Raw genomic sequence first — 19,881 nt, 5'->3', positions numbered from 1 at the left:
TTTATTGTCTCTTAACCGGTTCCCGACCAGCGCACGACAATGTACGTCGACAGAATGGCACGGGCAGGCATATTGGCATACATGTGCGTCCAATCTTCAATGCCGCCCTGCCATCGGGAGCGCGGGTCGGGACCCCCGTGAGTCCGGTCGCGGGACCCGCGGACTCGATCGCCGCGGGCATCGTCTCACGGGACGGCTGAATGGAGGAAATGCCGTGTAAACAGCATTTCTCCATTCTGCCTAGCAACTAGTGACGCTGATCTCTGCTCCATGTGATTGGAGCAGAGATCAGTGTTCACTAAATGAAAGCCCAACCCCCCCCACAGTTAGTAACACACCCCTAGGAACACTTAACCCCTACACTGCCACCCACTGGTTAACCCCTTCACTGCCAGTGTCATTTACACAGGAATCACTGCATTTATATAGCAGTGATTACTGTATAAATGACAATGGTCCCAAAAATGTGTCAAAAATGGGTCCCCCACAATGTCGCAGTCACAATAAAAATCGCTGATCGCCGCCATTACTAGTAAAAAAAATAATAATAAAAAATTATTAATAAAAATGCTATAAAACTATCCCTATTTTGTAAACGCTATAACTTTTGCGCAAACCAATCAATAATCGCTTATTGCGATTTTTTTTACCAAAAATATGTAGAAGAATACGTATCGGCCTAAACTGAGGGAAAAAAATGTTTTTTTTATATATATATTTATGGGGGATATTTATTATAACAAAAAGTAAAAAATAATGCGTTTTTTTTCAAAATTGTCGCTCTATTTTTGTTTATAGCGCAAAAAATAAAACCCGCAGGGTTGATCAAATACCACCAAAAGAAAGCTCTATTTGTGGGAAAAAAAGGACATCAATTTTGTTTGGGAGCCACGTCGCACGACCGCGCAATTGTCAGTTAAAGCGATGCAGTGCCAAATCGCAAAAAGTGGTCTGGTCTTTGACCAGCAAAATGGTCCGGTCTGTAAGTGGTTAAACAGAACTGTGGGAGAGAGGATTAGGGCCAGGACACCCTTACGTAGATGCAATGTCAATTGGCAGACTCTGAGACTTCTATAGGTAGACAGCTATACAGGTGAAGGCCTCCAGCTGGACACTTCTGTATAAGTAGGACTGCTGTCTCCTATAGCAACAATCTTGTAGCTGTTACTAACGGTAATTCAACTTTCTGAAAAACAAACAGTTCCATTTACCCCACACTAACTCACTGTGGGTCTCCACTCAATCAGCTACCAGTCTCTCTGACCAGACCTCAGATCCACTAGCAGCTGGATCCCCTGAGCTTTTTCACTGTAGCACTCTCAAATGTCACCCCCGCTTCACTACTGGGTCCCTGGCTTGGCACTCAGATACTCTTCAAGCTTCACTCCTTCTGACACGTTAGGTCTCTGGCTTGGCACTCCACAAGCATCACCTCTGCTGTCCTGCTGGGTTCCTGACTTGGCACTTGCTGAAGCTTTTCCACTTCTTCACCATCCCTGGTTGGCGAGAAGTCTGCTCTTGTACTTGCCTCAGCTTACTCACTGTGGTCTCCTTGTGGATGGTCCCCTTGTGGAGACAGCCTCCCTTCTATCTCCGACCATGACAGGTTCCCCCTGGCCGGCAGGACCGTTACTTCTGGTTGGACTAAAAGACCGCAGTCCCAAACCTGCACTACTTCTGGATAGGCTCTCAGAAAGTCTAGCAGCCAGATGTCCCCGGGATAGGCCTTAGGTTTTTGGCCTAGGAGCCTGGGCAATACAACACATGTCCACCCAGACGGGGCCAAATAAATAGGGTCTTCCAGCAGGCCAAGGGACCCAAAAAAATTCCTGCCCATTGGCTGAGACACCCCATTCATTCCTAATCTGTCCTTGCAATGCCCTTGTCTTATCTAATGCCACCAGATACCCGGCCATCTAGTGACAGAAGTGAGAAGTGCAGCAATTCTCGAATTAGGGTGAAATCAATTAACCTCCTATCAATTGGCCAAAGCAACTATCACGTGGAAAATAAATTTAATAGCAACCCTGCCTAAACATCAGGGTGCTACACTGTGTATTCCATCTGATGAAAGGAGCATGGCTTTGGCCTGAGATACGTTGGCTTGATGACCATTCCTTTTATTTGATTTTGGAATAAAGCTGTATCTGGATGTGCAATTTTTTGGTGGGTTGCCTCAATACTGTATTGACTTTATTCAGCATACGTTCTTTAGTGACATTATAACTATACAGGTTATGCTGAGAAGGGACTAAATTAATCAAAAAGCCCTCCAAGCAAATCAGCATGTAACACAGTAAAGCCTTCATATAACTGTGGGTATTAATGTGTCTCATTAGATCACATATCACAAAAATTAGAGGATTATTCTTTATTTCAAGAAAGTGGGAGGAGCCATGAAAATCACCCTTTATGCCTCATCAGCCATATGCATGCATGCACAGAACCGCTGATATATAGTGCAAACAAAGCCTAATATTATAGAGCCATTTATTCCGCACTGCATTCCACAAATATTTCAGGTTTTTTGGCCATCAGTGCAGTTTATGAAAACCATAGCTCCTATGAAGTAGGGTTTGGGACCCAACAAGACGGTAAGCCATTCAGGGTATGGTAAGAAGAGACTCCAGGAATCAAAAAGGGAGAAATTATTAGCATGGCTCTGCCCTCTGTCCTTAACCACTTCAGCTCCAGAAGGTTTACCACCCTTTATGACCAGGCCATTTTTTGCAATATGGCACTGCGTTAATTTAATTGACAATTGTGCGTTCATGTGACGCTGTACCCAAATAAAATGTATGTTCTTTTTTTCCCAGAAATAGAGCTTTCTTTTGGTGGTATTTGATCACTTCTGCGGTTTTTATTTTTTGCGCTATAAACAATAAAAGACAATTTTGGGAAAAAAATAAAACATATAAAACATATCCAATAACAAAATTGAAAAAAATGTATTTCTTCATCAATTAAGGCCAATATGTATTCTGCTACATATTTTTGGTAAAATAGATCCCAATAAGAGTATATTGATTGGTTTGCACAAAAGTTATAGCATCTACAAACTATAGGATAGATTTATAGAATTTTTTTTCTTTATTTTTTTTGTACTAGTGATGGCGGCGTTCAGGGACATTGCGGTGGACAAACCAAACACTGAGTGACACTTTTTGCGGGACCAGTGACACTAATACAGTGATCTGTGCTAAAAATATGCGCTGTCACTGTACTGATTACACTGGCAGTGGAGGGGTTAACATCAGGGGTCATCAAAGGGTTAAATGTGTGCCTAGGGAGTATTTACTAACTATGGGGGAGGTGCTTTTAATATGGGAAGGCAGAGATCTGTGTTCCTGCTTTGCTAGAACACAGGATCACAAACTTTCCTTCTCACAGAACGGCGATCTGCCTTGTTTACATAGGCAGACCACCGCTGCTCTGCCTGTGTCCCGAACGATTCACGGGATGAATAGCTATGTAAATTTGTATTAAATACACGCCAAATAGTTTATATATCTCTGGGCAGCGCTCTGGGTTGAATGGCCCACGTTTTATAGTTTTTGTAGTGGTTTGTCTCTTCTTTTCCACAGTCAAGATCTTTGCAAAAGTGACCACCATTTGCAGCTTATTTTTGGATTAATCTTTATGGCTCTATAACAGTGGTCTCTTACTGCGGGCCCTTGGGGCAGTATTCCTCTCGCTGATATTAGGCACTATTCCTCCCACTGACTTTAATGATGAAGCACTATTCCTCCCACTAATACCAATGATGGGGGCATTGTTTACTCTCACCCCAGATCATTTTCTACCCTCACTGGTCAGTGGCGAAAGTCCGACCCCCTAAAGTCTGATGGACAATAAACTGATCCTATGTTTAGAAAGATTCGAGATCCCTGCGCTATAACGATGGTGGCAATTGATTACAACTTGCACTTCTGTTTAGTACAGCTCATTTGTGGGACCCAGAAGATATAGGAAGCCAGCATGTGATTCAATGTGCCAACAACCAGGCAAAAATGATAAGAGTTGTTGGTGGAGCTTGTTTACCCCATGTGATATGGTATTGTTAGCTTCACTTTGAGATCTCAAGTAACCTCATTTGCACTCTCTATTTAAGAGCATCAAATACATCATTACGGAGAATTCCAGAATGCACAGAACTTGATAAAGTCACCAAGTCGCCCCGGCCTGGAAGGATTCCAGACAACAGATGTGTGACATTGGATGATGCCAAGGGTAAGTTCTTAGTGATTAAAGGTTTAGTTAATATATATATATATATATATATATATATTGACAATATTGTGTAATATATTGACGCTTATAATGTTTTAATAAACTTGCCGCATTTAATCATTTAATCTTGCAGGCTAGTAGCAAACCATGATGTCTGGCCTACTGGTTACTGTTCTATAGCAGCCTTTTTCATACAGGCTTCCATGCAACCCTAGGGTTTCTATGGGGGTTCCTAAGGGTTCCTTAACCACTACAATACAGGGCACTTTCACCCCCTTCCTTCCCAGCCCAATTTTCAGCTTTCAGCGCTCTAGCGCTTTCAGTGACAATTGCGCGGTCATGCTACACTGTACCCAAATGAAATTGTTATCATTTTGTTTGCACAAATAGAGCTTTATTTTGGTGTTATTTATTCACGACTCCGTTTTTTTTTTGCGATATAAGCGCAAAAAAAGCGGAAATTTGGAAAAAAAACAATATTTTCTTTTTTCTATTTGAAAAGAAATCCAATAAAATCTAATTTTGTCATAAATGTAAGCCAAAATGTATTCTGCTACATGTTTTTGGTAAAAAAAATTCCGTTAAGTGTATAATAATTGGTTTGTGTGATCACGGACATATGTACGCAAATGATCATGTACATATGTGTGCAGGTCATCACGTACATATGTGTGCAGATAATCATTGGGACATGTGATTTTAGTGGGACATATGTGGGGGACATGTTTTTATTATTAAGGACATGTGTTTTTATTATTTGGGGACATGTATGTTTTGGGGACATGTGTGTTTTGGGGACATATGTGGGGACTGTGTTTGTACTGTGTGGTGTGTTGTGTGTTGACACTACACTGATGATCAGTGAGTAAAAAGCTGTAAAAAGCAGCCCATACTCACTGATCATCAGCCGGCTGCAGCGTTCTGCTCTCCTCTCCTCAGCGATGACTTCCGTGTGAGGAGAGGAGAGCCGATTGCCTAGCAACCGGCTGTTTGTTTACATCACATGACGGCCGTGATTGGACACGGCCGTCATGTGATCAGGAGGGCCAATCACAGAGCCCTCCTGCCGATCCGAGATGTGCCGTGTCTGGGTGACACGAGCACATCGGGATCGCGCCGCTGCGCCGGCACGCGTGCGCGCGATCCCGCTACTTCTGAAGGACGTTCCTGAACGTCCTATCAGGAGTAGACGGCTCCCACCCGGCCGTATATATGCATTGGCCGGGTGGGAAGTGGTTAAGCAATGGAGTGACCATTGAATACACTGACATTTTTACTATCTGTAAGGGGGATTCTTCTCAATGACCATAATGTAAGAAGTATGCTTCCAAGTAACCATCACACTAATGTACTGTGAGTTGTAGATATAGTAATTATTAGAGCCCCAAAGTTATTTCAAAGGTTCCCCCATGTTAAAAATGTTGAGAATAAAAGGCATAGTAAATGTGGAAGTCATTTTTATGTGACTTACTTTTTTCTAGTTTACTGTTTGGTCTTTATGCTACTGTTCCAGGTCAATAATCCCGCACAAAGACTTCAGTGCCAGAAATTATTGTAATGAAACTTGAATCCCTATATTAAGGGCCAGGGGGGCCTTAACCCCCTATCCCTCACACTTAATCCCTTCACCTAAAGCCTAAGTCTGGGTTCACACTGAAGCACGGAGCGGCTCACAGCAGGGGTCAGGTGCATCTCCATTCACTGTTTCAGGTCCGATTTCAGTACGAATTTTTGACTGAATTCTGACCTGTAATGGACCAGAAGACGCACAGGATGCCTGTGCAATTAGAGTTGGAGCCACACTGGAGATGTGTGAAAGGGCTCCATAGAGAGCCGGCCACAATCTAATGACATGTAAATTGGATCCAGTTCGCAACAGTGTGAAACCAACCTCAAACAATCTTTCTCAACCTTTCTTTAACAAGGAGGAACCTTTGAAATAATTAGGAAACCTTTTGCAGCAACCAATTTATTGGAGATCAGCAGGGACATGACCCCTATATTGTTGGCTAGTGGGAAGAATTCCTCACTACAGTGGTGGTTAGAATGCCACTAATACAGACAGCTGAAAAGATCATTAGTTTAATGCCGCTAGCTCTGCAATATGGTGCTGTGTCCAAAACTATCCAGTCTCCAACAACTGAGCAGTCAATCATCCAAAGCTCAAGTAACCCCCTAGCATTCTCTGGAGGAACCCTGGGGTTCCACAGAACCATGGTTGAGAATGGCTGACCTAAAATATAACCTAAACCTTAAATGAACCCTTGACCTGACTGTTATGTCGCGTACACACAACCATAATTTCCGGCACACTAGGTCTTCCCGACGGACTTTCGGCGGAGTTACGACGGACTTTCTGAACGAACGGACTTGGCCAAACATGAACGGACTAAGTCCGTTTGAAAGTCCTTTCGTTTTGAACGTGATGATGTAAGACTAAAAAAGGAAGTTCCATAGCTAGTAGCCAATAGCTTCCCTTGCGTCATATTTGGTCCATTGGACCAGCATTCAGATGAACGGTTTTCCCGATAGGAATTGAGTCCGTCGGACAGATTTGAAACATGTTCTATTTCTAGGTCCCTCTGATTTTTTATGTGAAAAACGATCGGATTAGCCCACACACGATCGGATTGTCCGACGGAACTAGTCCGGTCGTGTGTACGCGGCATAACACTTACCTGATCATTTCCTAAACCTTTAACCCTTAACCTGGGCTCTGCACATGAAATCTAACCTGCTAAAAGATAGCCCTTTTAAAATTTATACTTGCCTTGCCTTTACTAAATGTAATCGGAAACTGTTCAGCACTGAAACTGCTTTGATTTGAAATGGCTATCTATATCTGCCTGCAATTTTTTGCTGAATAGGCAACCTTTTTTTTGTCCATATGTATTGTACACATACAACTCTCTTCATGTACAGTATGTAAAGAATAACAAAGTGGACATAGACACATTTTTTTTTCTGAAGCACACATTGACAAATGCATACTTTAATGCTGAGCTCCAGGAATTCTTTATTTGATCTTACATTAATTTAGCTTGGTTAAATTTTATCCTAAATAGCTCACATCCAGAGGGCTGCTGTGGATGCAAAAAATCACTGTAGTAGCCTTTGATACATGCAGTCAGTGATGGTCTCTTCCCGCGTGCTGCTGGAGTGACCAGTTTTCTGTATACTGAACACAGAGGGTCGCTTGCATGGCATTTGCCCCAGTAAGGGAACATCTTGTATTTTTTATAATAATTGCAAGGAAAATTTGATTGGACAAAAAAGATAAGAGGGGTGGATGATGTCATGATATCCATCTCAGCCGATCAGACCATGCATTGTATTCATTAGAAAAAATACCAGGGGTTCTGTTACTGGTAGGGGTACCAAAGGAGCACCCCCAGTGTTCAATATACAGAAGGCAAGTCATTCAGTCAAAACCCAGAAGAGACCACTGTGAATTTTTGCATCCCCAGTGTGCCCCCCAGTTGTGAGATATGAAGAATTATATGTTACATTTAAGTTTAAAAAAAATGATAATTTCTGCAGTTCAACTTTAAAATGCACTCGTGCTTCATCAATGCTAGTTCCCACAGCAATTTCTACTTTCTTTTCCTTTGCCCCCTTCCCCAACTACCACCCACCCAACTTACCATCCATCCCTTCATTTGCTTGCTGATATATATGTATTACATGATTTACAGTGGTACAAATAATTTCCTCCCATTCCAGAGGTGGCTCTGAACATGCTGGAGGAGCAAGAAAGAAATTGCATAGCTTCATTTTCTTTGGGAGCAAGGTAAGCCCACAGTATGTCACTCATCCCGATTGGGCCTACACTTACCCTTTATAGTGTTGTGAGAATTTTGCTTATACTCATTTTAGTTGGTGCATTCTCTCCCTGACTCATATATGAACAGATGTGGCGTTATTATGAAATGTAGATTTCCATCCCTGTAGGGAAAGGACAGAAGTAGCCAGGCATAATATACAATCATTATATGCAAAGATTTCCAGTATGTATAAAAAATGTACAGCTGTTTTCGGTGTTCACTTTTTGTCTTGAGGTTTTTCAGATTCTTACACCCCGCATATGCTATATGCACAGGTTCATTGAAGACTGGGGTTGACCCCAGTTTACAGTAAGTCAAGCGATAGGCAGGTCTTTCAATACTAAAAGTTCTTAGTGAGGGATCAGCACATCTTGGTCCAATATTTTAGCTTGTGTAGGGATCTGCTGTCCTCTACTGTTTGTATTTGTGAATAACCTAGCTATTACAGAGTTAAGTATAATTATGTATGAGCACTTCCTATCTCTGGTAGACTGGCTTGGAAACCCCAGAATGAGGAAGTGGAGAAAGAGAAAGAGATGCTGATACCACATGTCTCCATGGAAGAAATGTTGCTATTCCAGACCAGAAACAGGGGTTATTAGGAACGTGTTCCTATTGTTGCTCATAACTTCTGGGTGTACATTTGTATATATTTAATAACTTGTGACAGAAATATATTTGTTCCCTTATTGTTATCTCACATGTATTATACCAGATCGTTCGGTCTGTGACACAGTGTGTGTGTGTGTGTCTAGCTGTCACATTGCTATATGTTATTGGGTGAACCTATTTATTGCAGTAGAGCTTATATGCAGATGTTTTGGTCCTGCCCTGCCTTGTCATCATATTGGAAGGACATATTATCTTTCTTTGATAACACCTTAAATTTACCTGTACCTCATACTGCTGAGGCCGGACTGCTTGGTGTGTTAAATGACTTTATACACCCTACTCATTCTCAAACTTTTGTGCGTGTATTATTATTTTATGCTAGGAAATTGATTCTGCTACGATGGAAAAATGCCTCTGCTCTGGATATAAAAACCTTTTACAGCATGGTGAATAAAGTGTTACCTATTTTCAAGCTCGTTTATAATGGTAGGGCTTGCCCCAAAAAGTTTTTTAAGATTTGGCAGCCCTGGCTTGACTCCTTTTGAAGAGACACTCCACTCTCTCAACAGTAGTAGATGGTTGACATGAGCCCATACCAATGTGACTGTGGTTTGCAATATGCCATGATTGTAGGCTTCCTAATTCTCAAGTTTAAATGGTGATGGAGGGGGTGGAGAGGTTTGAGTGGTGGTTATGTGTGTGTGTATGTTTGTGTTTGTAAGGCTTGGATGTCAACTCTTCTTGTTACGGTTGAAGTGCACATACTTAGGGGCCCAGTGTTGTCCTTCTAAGGCAATATTGCTATGTTACTCTGTGACATTCTCCTCCATCTTGGGGTCTGTGGTTTTGGTATTGTTTTATTACTATGCTGGCCATTTTCGGCCAAATGTTCTACAAATTCAATATGTACTCAATGTTACATTTAAAAGTGTCTGTTAATACTATATTTTTGAAAATGAATAAAAATATACTTAATCAAAAAATAAAGAGTTTATATGTAGCTCCTATTGGTCTCGTTAACCCGGCTCCTTCTGCTTTCAGATTCTATAGCTAGTTTTAGCTCAGGATTCAAAGACCATCATATGCTAGAGTCAGGTTAGGCATCTGAAGGCCACTTCTGGTAGTTAGAAGTCCATGACAGATACAACCCTACTAGGTACAAACGCAGATTAGATATGCTAACTCTTAATTCCAGTTCCACACTATGGTTCCTGCTGCTAAAAAGCTGTGTTCCAGGCTGGTTGGAGAACACTAAACAATATTCTGCAAGTAACTTTGACAGTTCCAGATTTAACAAGGGCATTCTTCCTTTGGAGAATATGGCTCTTGTCTATGCTGACATAGGTGATTCAAGCACATTTCCTTCAGTTATATTGGTCACTAATTATATATCAATACTTGATTCCTTTCAGAAGTTTCTTGGAGGAGCATGGACTGTTTCTTTTGAGCAAGTTGAGATCCCATCTGAACTTCAATAGCTCTATGATGTCCTCTTTCTTAACTATTGGAATGGGGTGGTGTATCACCGGGGGGGGGGGAAGAGATTGCTGAGAGTAGCCTCCAGTACTGCCCCTGAGCTGCTTGAGGAGGGAAGTTATACCAGGAAGTTATACCCTCGTGGAAACTCCTGAAGAGATGATGAACAAAGAAGGGTGGATGGTAATTCCTGAGAGGAAAGACTGGAGAGCCAGAGTGGAATTATCTACAGTTGTGACTGTGAAAAAGTGTTCTCCCCATTCTGTCATAATTTGTTATCACCAAGTTCTATCTAAATGTCACCCTGTGCTCGGTGTTAACACCTACGTTGAAGTGTGCATAGTCCATGTCAGAAATACAGCTTTTACCCTCAAATTCGATTTGAGTGACCTGAAGTTGCCATAGCTCTGGAACAGGAAACTGACACAGCAATTGTCAGATTTGCCAGTGAGTTGTTTTCTACAGATGATATGGATGTAGGGTCTGCTAAGAGTGGTCAACACACTTTTAGATTAATTGATGCTACTCCCTTCAGAGAGAGAAACCAGAGGTAGGATAGCAACAAATTATGTGGATGAACAAAGACAGAGACCGGAAGAAAGACCAGTGTTTCCTTGTGGATAGTAAGAGTCCCTTTGCCTCGCCCATTGTGGTTTTGAGGAACAAATGTGGATCCATCTGCCTGTGTGTAGAGTACAGAACTCTAAATCAGAGCACAATACCTGATCAGTATACAATGTCCAGAAATGAAGAAGCTCTGGGGGCTTTACATGGAAAATGTTGGTTCACTGTGTGAGACCTACCGTCTGTATACTACCAACTTCCCATGGTACCCGAAGATCGGGAGAAGACAACCTTTATTTGTCCTTTGGGCTTCTATAAATTTACTTGCATGCCACAAGGCATGAGAAGTGCACCTGCAGCATTATATAGGCTAATGGAAAAAGTGATCTAGTACCCAGGTATTGTGCACCTCCATAACATTATTGTGTTACAGTAGAAAAGCATAAAAAAACAACTCTTGCAAGTCTTTTATCACCTAAAAGAGGGATTGAAATTGTCAGCAGACCAGCACAAGCTCTGCAGTTCATCAGTCAGCCTTGTGGGTCACATCCCTTTTTGCTGAAGGCATGGCCACTGATCCATCTAAAGTTGAAGCAGTGGTGAACTGACCTCAGTCTCAGAATATTAGATTTACATTCTTTCCTTGGATTTTGCACAAACCAATTACCGTATATACTCGAGTATAGGCCGACCCGAATATAAGCCGAGGCCCCCAATTTACCCCCAAAAAAACTGGCAAACTTATTGACTCGTGTATAAGCCGAGGGTGAGACATGCCTGTCCATCCCTGTGTGTGTGTCCGTCCATCCCTGTGTGTCCGTCCATCCCTGTGTGTCCGTCCATCCATCCCTGTGTGTGTGTGTGTCCATCCATCCATCCATCCCTGTGTGTGTGTGTGTCCATCCATCCATCCATCCCTGTGTGTGTGTGTGTCCATCCATCCATCCATCCCTGTGTGTGTGTGTCTCCATCCATCCATCCATCCCTGTGTGTGTGTGTGTCTCCATCCATCCATCCCTGTGTGTGTGTGTCTCCATCCATCCATCCATCCCTGTGTGTGTGTGTATCCATCCATCCCTGTGTGTGTGTGTCTCCATCCATCCATCCCTGTGTGTGTGTGTCCATGTGTGTGTGTGTGTGTGTGTGTGTGTGTGTGTGTGTGTGTGTGTGTCCAGCCTACCTGTGTCCCGAGCCTGTGTCCCGAGCCTCCGTCCCGTGCCTTGCCTCCTTGCCTCCGTCCCGTGCCGTGCCTTGCCTCCGTCCCGTGCCGTGCCTTGCCTCCGTCCCGTGTCGTGCCTTGCCTCCGTCCCGTCCCGTGCCGTGCCTTGCCTTGCCTCCGTCCCGTGCCTTGCCAGGATCGCCGCTCTTCGTCTGCGCCTCGGCGGCCATTCTAAAATTCAAAAGCCGCGCCTCCGCCTTCGCCTGTGATAGGCGGAACACTGAATTTCCCAGCAGCCTGTGTTCCGCCTATCACGGACATCGTCTCATCCTCGTCCGTAGTACGAGGATGAGACGATGTCCGTGATAGGCGGAACACAGGCTGCTGGGAAATTCAGTGTTCCGCCTATCACAGGCGAAGGCGGAGGCGGAGGCGCGGCGTTTGAAGGGTAGAATGTCCGCTGTCTGTCTGCTCGACACGCTGATCGAGCAGGCAGACAGCGATGACTCGAGTATAAGCCGAGGGGGGCACTTTCAGCCTCAAAAAAGAGGCTGAAAATCTCGGCTTATACTCGAGTATATACGGTAATATACACGCTTTGGGATTTTCTTTACCAAAAACATGAAGCAGAATTAAAAAAAAAAACATGTAGCAGAATACATACTGTATTAGCACACATTTATGAAGAAATTCACATTTTTTTCATTTTTTTTTTTTTTATTGGACAGGTTTTATAGCATAAAGTTAAAAAATATAGTTTTTTTACACTCTCCAGCTTTAGTAAATCAACCAGACTCACAGATTGAATGTTCACAACGTATCACAACATATCTTGTGAAGATGGAATCTCATAAGCAGACTAATAAGTATAGTAAGCGTAGTTATAAGTGAAAACACTGTGTATATAGACTTGTAAATAAATCCATTACCTCTGTCAGAACAATTTCCTCTGAATGGCCTCATACAGAGTCAATACCATAATCATTTTTATATAAAGAGCAGTTGGGAAATATTTACCTGTTAGGATCACATGCAGCATAGATTTGGACATCAACCTTGCAAAGGAGCATCTTCCAAACTCCTACTGCTTGCCCCTCTGTTTAAATCACCCCCTGAGGTACATATATATATATATATATATATATATATATATATATATATATATATATATATATATATATATATATATATATATATATATATATACATATACCCCTTGAAATTTTCCACATTTTGTCATGGTACAACCAAAAAATGTAAATGTATTTTATTGGGATTTTATGTGATATATGTGATAGACCAACACAAAGTGGCACATAATTGTGAAGTAGGTTGTAAATGATAAATGTTTTTCAAATTCTTTTTACAAATAAATATGGGAAAAGTGTGGAATGCATTTGTATTCAATTAGATTTAGGTCTGGGCTTTGACTGGGTCATTCTAACACATGAATATGCTTTGATCTAAACCATTCCATTGTTGCTCTGGCTGTATGTTTCGGGTCGTTGTCCTGCTGGAAGGTGACCCACCGCTTCAGTCGCAAGTCTTTTCCAGACTCTAACACGGGGGTCGGCAACTCATTGATCGCGGTCAACCTATCGATCACCTGTAGATGACAGATAGACCTATATTTTATCAGAAAAAAAGTTCTCCATAAACTCTGACCAGTTTTTCTTTTAGGCCAAAAAGTAAAATTTTTGATCTCATCTGTCCAGAGCACATTCTTCCATATCTTTGCTGTGTTCCCCACATCGCTTTCCGCAAACTGCAAATTGGACTTTCTTTCATCAATGGCTTTCTTCTTGCCACTCTTCCATAACACCCCTTTCACACCAGGGCATTTCGCAGACGCTATAGCGTTAGAAATTGCGCCTGCAATCCGCCCTAAAAGAAGCTGCACCATTGTGTGTAGTGTGAAAGCCCCGAGGGCTTTCACACTACAGCGGTGCGCTGACAGGACGTCAGAAAAAAGTCCTGCCAGCAGCTTCTTTGGAGCGGTGAAGGAGCGGTGTGTTTACCGCTCCTCCACCGCTGCGCCCCATTGAAATCAATGGGGCAGCGCTGTAATACTGCCGGCAAAACGCTGCTATTGCAGCGTATTGCCAGCGGTTTTAACCCTTTCACAGCCGCTAGCGGGGGGTAAAAGTGCCCCGCTAGCGGCCGAAATGCACCGCTTTTGTATATATTATATTAAGTGACTGCTGCTTTTGTATATGCTATATTTACTGCTGATATATAATACTAGGGATCACACAAGACCGCTGCTTTTGTGTGGGTGTTCTTTTTTTTTATGGTAAAGAACACCCAGCTGTCTTTGCTACCATCTCTGTCCCTAAACACTTAACTGGCTCCTGTCACCATTCCAGCACTGTCTTGGCTGAAGACTCACTCCCCACATTTCCTGGTCCCACAGGAGGCACTAGGGGCAGTGGAAGCCATAGGCTTCTAATACTATCAGTTAAACACTTTGAGGAGGGAGCCAAGGGGTGGCTTACTGGTGCTTTATGTGTCTGGATGCCCACAGCCTGGCTCGAGTAACACCTCCTCAATAACACCTGGCTTTCTAAGGAGGCACCTAGAGCAGACAGAAGGTGACAGCCCCAGCTGGGGTCTGCTAGGATAGCAGAAGATGGCGTTTTCTGTGCAATAGTGTTGAACAGAGAAGGTAACAATTAACTATTTTTTATTTTAAAAAAAAAATAAAAAATTATTATCACTTATAACTGAGCAGGACCCTGTGTGTACCCAGCTTTAGTCTACCAACATTACTTTTGTGTCCTGCAGTGACAAAGGGGGTGGCAGGAGACACCACGGAGTGCAGTGGTGGGGGGGGGGGGGACAAATCCGACACTCCCGGAAGTGGCAGATTTTAATTTCATCAAGTTATTCTAGTGACAGACTTTTTACTATAAATTTATTTTCTCACATAATGGGATGAATTTAATGTCTACAGAATACTAACAATGTGTTTTTCTTTGTTTATTTAGAAACCTCCTTCTGAATGATTTCCTCATGGCCCTGCTGAATTACTTGTCCTGCTTTTTGGAAAAACATTCAGACAAAAACCCCAAATCTTTGATGCCGTAAGTTCTGTTTTCTTTATACAAGGGAATAAATTAGATTTGGGTCTGATGGGAAAGTTAGTGCAGAATTTATCAGTGGTAGCGCCAAACCCCTACATTGAACTTCTGTGTTACCATCGCTCCCCATTCTTCATCCTCCTAATGCAGTCATCGAGGTAGCCAAACCAAATGTATTCTTTTATAGACAACTCTACAAGGAAAGAAAGAATGGAAGAAAGGGGGAGGGACATAGAAGGAAGGAGAGAGAGAAAAAGAGCAAGCTGGGTTCTCAGCCATAATGCACTTCTACTACAGTTCAGCCATAATAAACTTAATAAGCTTTACTCTTTGTTTTTGGTCACCTCAATCAGTGAAGCAGCTGGCTTCTTTCCAAGGCAGCTTCATGACACATGGGCAGTAACAAGGCAGTGAACAGCGCACCCATTGGCTGGAAAGTGGTGCAGCCCGTGAGGCTGCATTGGTGGGCACAGATGAGGCTGCATTGATGGGCACAGGTCAGGCTGCATTGATGGGCACAGATGAGGCTGCATTGATGGGCACAGATGAGGCTGCATTGATGGACACAGGTGAGGCTGCATTGATGGACACAGGTGAGGCTGCGTTGGTAGGCACAGGTGAGGCTGCGTTGGTGGGCACAGGTGAGGCTGCATTTACGGTCACTGGTCAGTCTGCATTGATGGGCACTGGTCAGTCTGCACTGATGGGCACAGATGAGGCTGCATTGGTGGGCACAGGTGAGGCTGCATTGATGGGCACAGGTCAGGCTGCATTGATGGGCACAGGTCAGGCTGCATTGATGGGCACAGGTCAGGCTGCATTAATGTGCACAGGTCAGGCTGCATAGATGGGCACAGGTCAGGCTGCATAGATGGGCACAGGTCAGGCTGCATTGATAGGCACTGGTCACGCTGCATTGATGCGCACTGGTCACGCTGCATTGATGGGCACAGGTGAGGCTGAATTTATGAGCACAGGTGAGGCTGCATTGATTGGCACCGACGAGGCAGTGCTGATGAGCACTGGTGAGCCTGCATTAATGGCCACTAATGAGGCTGTGCTGATGAGCACAGGTGAGGTTGCATTCATGGGAACTGGTGAGGTTGCATTGATGAGCACTGGTGAAGCTGCACTGATAGGCAATGATAAAGTTGTTGTTAATATTTATTTTTATAACTTAATTCTGCATAAAATATTTGAGTATAATTTCATGAGATAATTTATGAGCGCGTGTTTAGGGGTGGAATTAGGGGCAGGGCAGGGTAGGGGTTAAGTGGGGCAACTGGTGGACGAGTAACCCTTAAGGCCTGGCTAGTAGCTCAGGACTTGAAATTTTGAGCCCACTTGTATGTTATACATATTATAAACTTGTAAAAGCTTCCCATGGGTAGACATCCAAAAGCCCCAAAACAGCGCTGCTGCTTTGCGCTGCCATCTTCATCAGGCCTGGCAGACTCAGAGCTGTCACTCAAGTGACATTCTAGAGCCCTGGTGCCCAACTTGTGGTCCAGGGGCCACATGCGGCCCTTTGGCACATTTTGTGCAGCCCTCGAGGCTCCTGCAGACACTAACCTGTGTTTCCCTGTGGCTAGCAGTCTCATGTAATATGTTTCCAGTCAAGTCTACTGAAGCATGTTTTCAGTCTCCAATAACTCCTATGGCATGTTCACAGTCTCTGCAGCATGACTGCAGTCTCTGTTCATCTCTTCTATCATGTCAATATTCTCTGACCATCTCATGTGTCATGTCTGCAGTCGCTACCCATCTCTTGTATCATGTCTGCAGGTTCTGACCAACTCTTGTATCATATCTGCAGTCTCTGACCATCTCTCGTTTCATGTTCGCAGTCTCTGACCATCTCTCGTTTCATGTTCGCAGTCTCTGACAATCTCTTGTATGATGTCTGCAGTCTCTGACCATCTCTTGTGTCATGTTTGTAGTCTCTGACCATTTCTTGTATTATGTCTGCAGTGGGACTGTTCCCTCACTGAAATGGTTAAATCCTAATTTCTGTCTAAGGGACCAGGTTCAGCAGTTTTACTTACCTGATCTTCCACCACTGCAAGCTCCTTCGTACTGCAAGACCAGCATCTGCAGCTTCTTCTTCTCTGCACTCCAGCAGTCTAAGATACTCTGACATCATCAAGTCCGATATAGGGGCCCATGGCTCTGCAATGCACTGGAGGACATTAAGGAACAGTACACTGCCTGGGCATAGGGCAGCACAGTCTGCCAGAGGTGGGTAAGTAAAACTGCTTTACCTGTCTCCTAGACACAAATGGGCATTGAACCCTTGCAGCGCATGAGCAGACCTACTGCATGGAGAGATTTTCTTGGAGAAAGTTGACCTTTGTGACTCCTGTTGCTAATTCACTAACGACAAAATATCTACAATTAAAATACATACACAATATTACCAAAAGTATTGGGACACATGCCTTCACATGCAATGGCTTTCCAGTCTTAGTAAGGTTCAATATTGAGTTGGCCCACCCTTTGCAGCTATAACAGCTTCAACTCTTCTGGAAGGGCTGTCTACAAGGTTTAGGAGTGTGTCTATGGGAATGTTTGAGCATTCTTCCAGAAGCACGTTTGTGAGGTCAGGCACTGATGTGGATAAGAAGGTCTGGCTCGCTGTCTCTGGTCTAATTCATCCTAAAGGTGTTCTATCTGGTTGGGATCAGGACTATGTGCAGGCCAGTCAAGGTCCACCACCCCAAACTTGCTCATCCATGTCTTTATGGACCTTGCTTTGTGCACTGGTGTGCAGTCATGTTGGAACAGGAAGGGGCCATCCTCAAACTGTTCCCACAAAGGTGGGAGCATGAAATTGTCTTGGTATTCTGACACCTTAATTAGACCAAGTCCAACCTCTGAAGAACAACCCCACACCATAATCCTCCCTCCACCAAATGATTTAGACCAGTGCACAAAGCAAGGACTAGAAAGACGTGGCTGAGGGAGTTTGCAGTGAAGGAACGTGACTGGCCTGCACAGAGTTCTGACCTCAACCTAATAGAACACCTTTTGGATTAATTAGACCAGAGACAGTGAGCCAGGCCTTCTCATCCACATTAGTGCCTGAACTCACAAATGCGCTTCTGGAATAATGGTCAAACATTCCCATAGACACACTCCTAAACCTTGTGAACAGCCTTCCCAGAAGAGTTGAAGCTGTCAATAGCTTGTAAAGGCAGGTGACCCATACGTTTGTATATAGTGTATATTTGATCTCTTGTTCTTACAATGCTTCAGCGTGCTCCTGTATCAGGGGCTCACTCAGAACTTGGACTGCACTGTCAGCATGGACTGGCCCTACAATACAACACATGGGAAGAGGCAAACCCAATTCTAACGCTGACTATACACTGATGTAATTTTTTATTTTTTTTCCTGGGCTGAACAAAAAAAATGTAACCAATTCCACCATCCACACTGCACAGCATAGACAGAAGATCAAAATACCCAAACCAGGGCTGCATCTGATTGGATGCAGCTACTGTTCAGCTGACAATTTCCTGCCTAGCCCCTTTGATCCAGATGAGAGGTAAACTGGTCAGAATTTGCATAGTGTAAGGCCAGGTTAAACTCTAGTGTACAGTATATAGTACCAAAGAGCTAAAAAACACTTTCCTAGGCTAGGTGTTTGGCACAAGCTCTTGATCTTTTAACTTCTAGTCTATATGAGACCTTAGAACAGCAGCATCCAGAATATTTAATTTTCATGAAATTGATGTTCACTCTTCTTTCCAGGAGGATGATTATCCTAGAGAAGGACGAGGCTGACCTGAAAAGGAGGACAGAGATCGCTCTGAAGCACTTTGCACACATGTATTGTATCCTTGTTCTTGGAGAGGGAATTAGTGATCAGCATCAGCTTGGCTGTGGAAGGTAAGCCACTGTTGTATATACATTTATACACTAGTATATTTATCTTTGCTGCTCACTATTTCCATTTACTTATTATTATTTTGGAAAATAGTTAAAAATGTATCTTTCAGTTTAAATCAGCTAAATACATCCCAGGTTCATCAAGACATTCTCTGTTCAGAGACCACTGCAGGGTCCCATTCTGTAGCAGCTTGCAGGAGACAAACTTTTATACTTTGGGTATAGCTAATTTTTAAAGAAAACAAACGCTTAAGCCTCGTACACACGATCGGATTGTTGGCCAACAAAACCGTGAACTTTTGTCCAAAGGGCACTGGCCCAAACTTGTCTTGCATACAAACGGAAAGGAATTGTTGGCCAACAAATAAGAACATAGTGACTTACTACGTTGTCAGAGCATGCGTGTTTGTACTTTGGACTTTTGCGTCACTTCCAACTTTTCCTGTGGCGCAGAGCTCTGTACATTTTCTCATCTGCGGGGGCCTAACTTATGATCCTGCACACATGCCCACTGCTTTCAGAAAATGACCCTAACCTGAGCTCACCATTGCACATCTATTCCAGATGCTTGTATGTGACATCACATACACCCCATACATCACATACAAGCACGTGGGCTGGATGCAAGAGGTGGATCAGGAGGATGAATGTGCCAGGACAGGTAGATGCGTCCCATCTCGGCTTTCTTTCACCACTCTGCATATCACGCATATCGACATAGATGAAAAGAGGGTACAGCAGATGAGCAGGAAGGTACAGCAGTCAGGAAAATGAGCAGGAGGTGAGACAGATGAGCAGGAGGGTACAGCGGTGGGGCAAATGTGCAGGGAGGTACCGTGGTGGAAGGGATGAGAAGGGGGTTCAGCAGTGGGACAGAAGAGCAGGGGGGTACAGTGGTGAGGCAGATAAGCAGGGGGGGTTCAGTGTTGGGCCAGATGAGCGGGGGGGGGGGTTCAGTGTTGGGCCAGATGAGCAGGGGGGTTCAGTGTTGGGCCAGATGAGCAGGGGGGTTCAGTGGTGGAACAGAAAAGCAGGGGGGGTTGAT

The 19,881-nt window shown here is 43.6% G+C and overlaps 1 protein-coding gene across 3 annotated transcripts in view; it reads left to right on the top strand.

The window, feature by feature from the left end:
* The window catches only part of PPP1R36 (protein phosphatase 1 regulatory subunit 36), a 114,202-nt gene that overhangs the window by 38,161 nt on the left and 56,160 nt on the right, over positions 1-19,881 (top strand). For 2 of the 3 annotated variants that reach the window (XM_077464332.1, XM_077464331.1), the window contains exons 3-6: positions 4,112-4,230; positions 7,954-8,020; positions 14,853-14,948; positions 18,699-18,836. In XM_077464332.1, the coding sequence (XP_077320458.1) occupies positions 4,112-4,230; positions 7,954-8,020; positions 14,853-14,948; positions 18,699-18,836 (420 nt within the window). The remainder of the gene's footprint in view (positions 1-4,111; positions 4,231-7,953; positions 8,021-14,852; positions 14,949-18,698; positions 18,837-19,881) is intronic. The other variant, XM_077464333.1, reaches the window with a different exon arrangement.

This window comes from Lithobates pipiens, unplaced genomic scaffold (assembly GCF_037356315.1).
Source record: "Lithobates pipiens isolate NorthernLeopardFrog02 unplaced genomic scaffold, aLitPip1_a1.2 Scaffold_30, whole genome shotgun sequence".
NCBI lineage: Eukaryota > Metazoa > Chordata > Amphibia > Anura > Ranidae > Lithobates > Lithobates pipiens.
The sequence above is the reverse complement of the archived record's forward strand: the minus strand, read 5'-3'. Positions and strand labels throughout refer to the sequence as shown.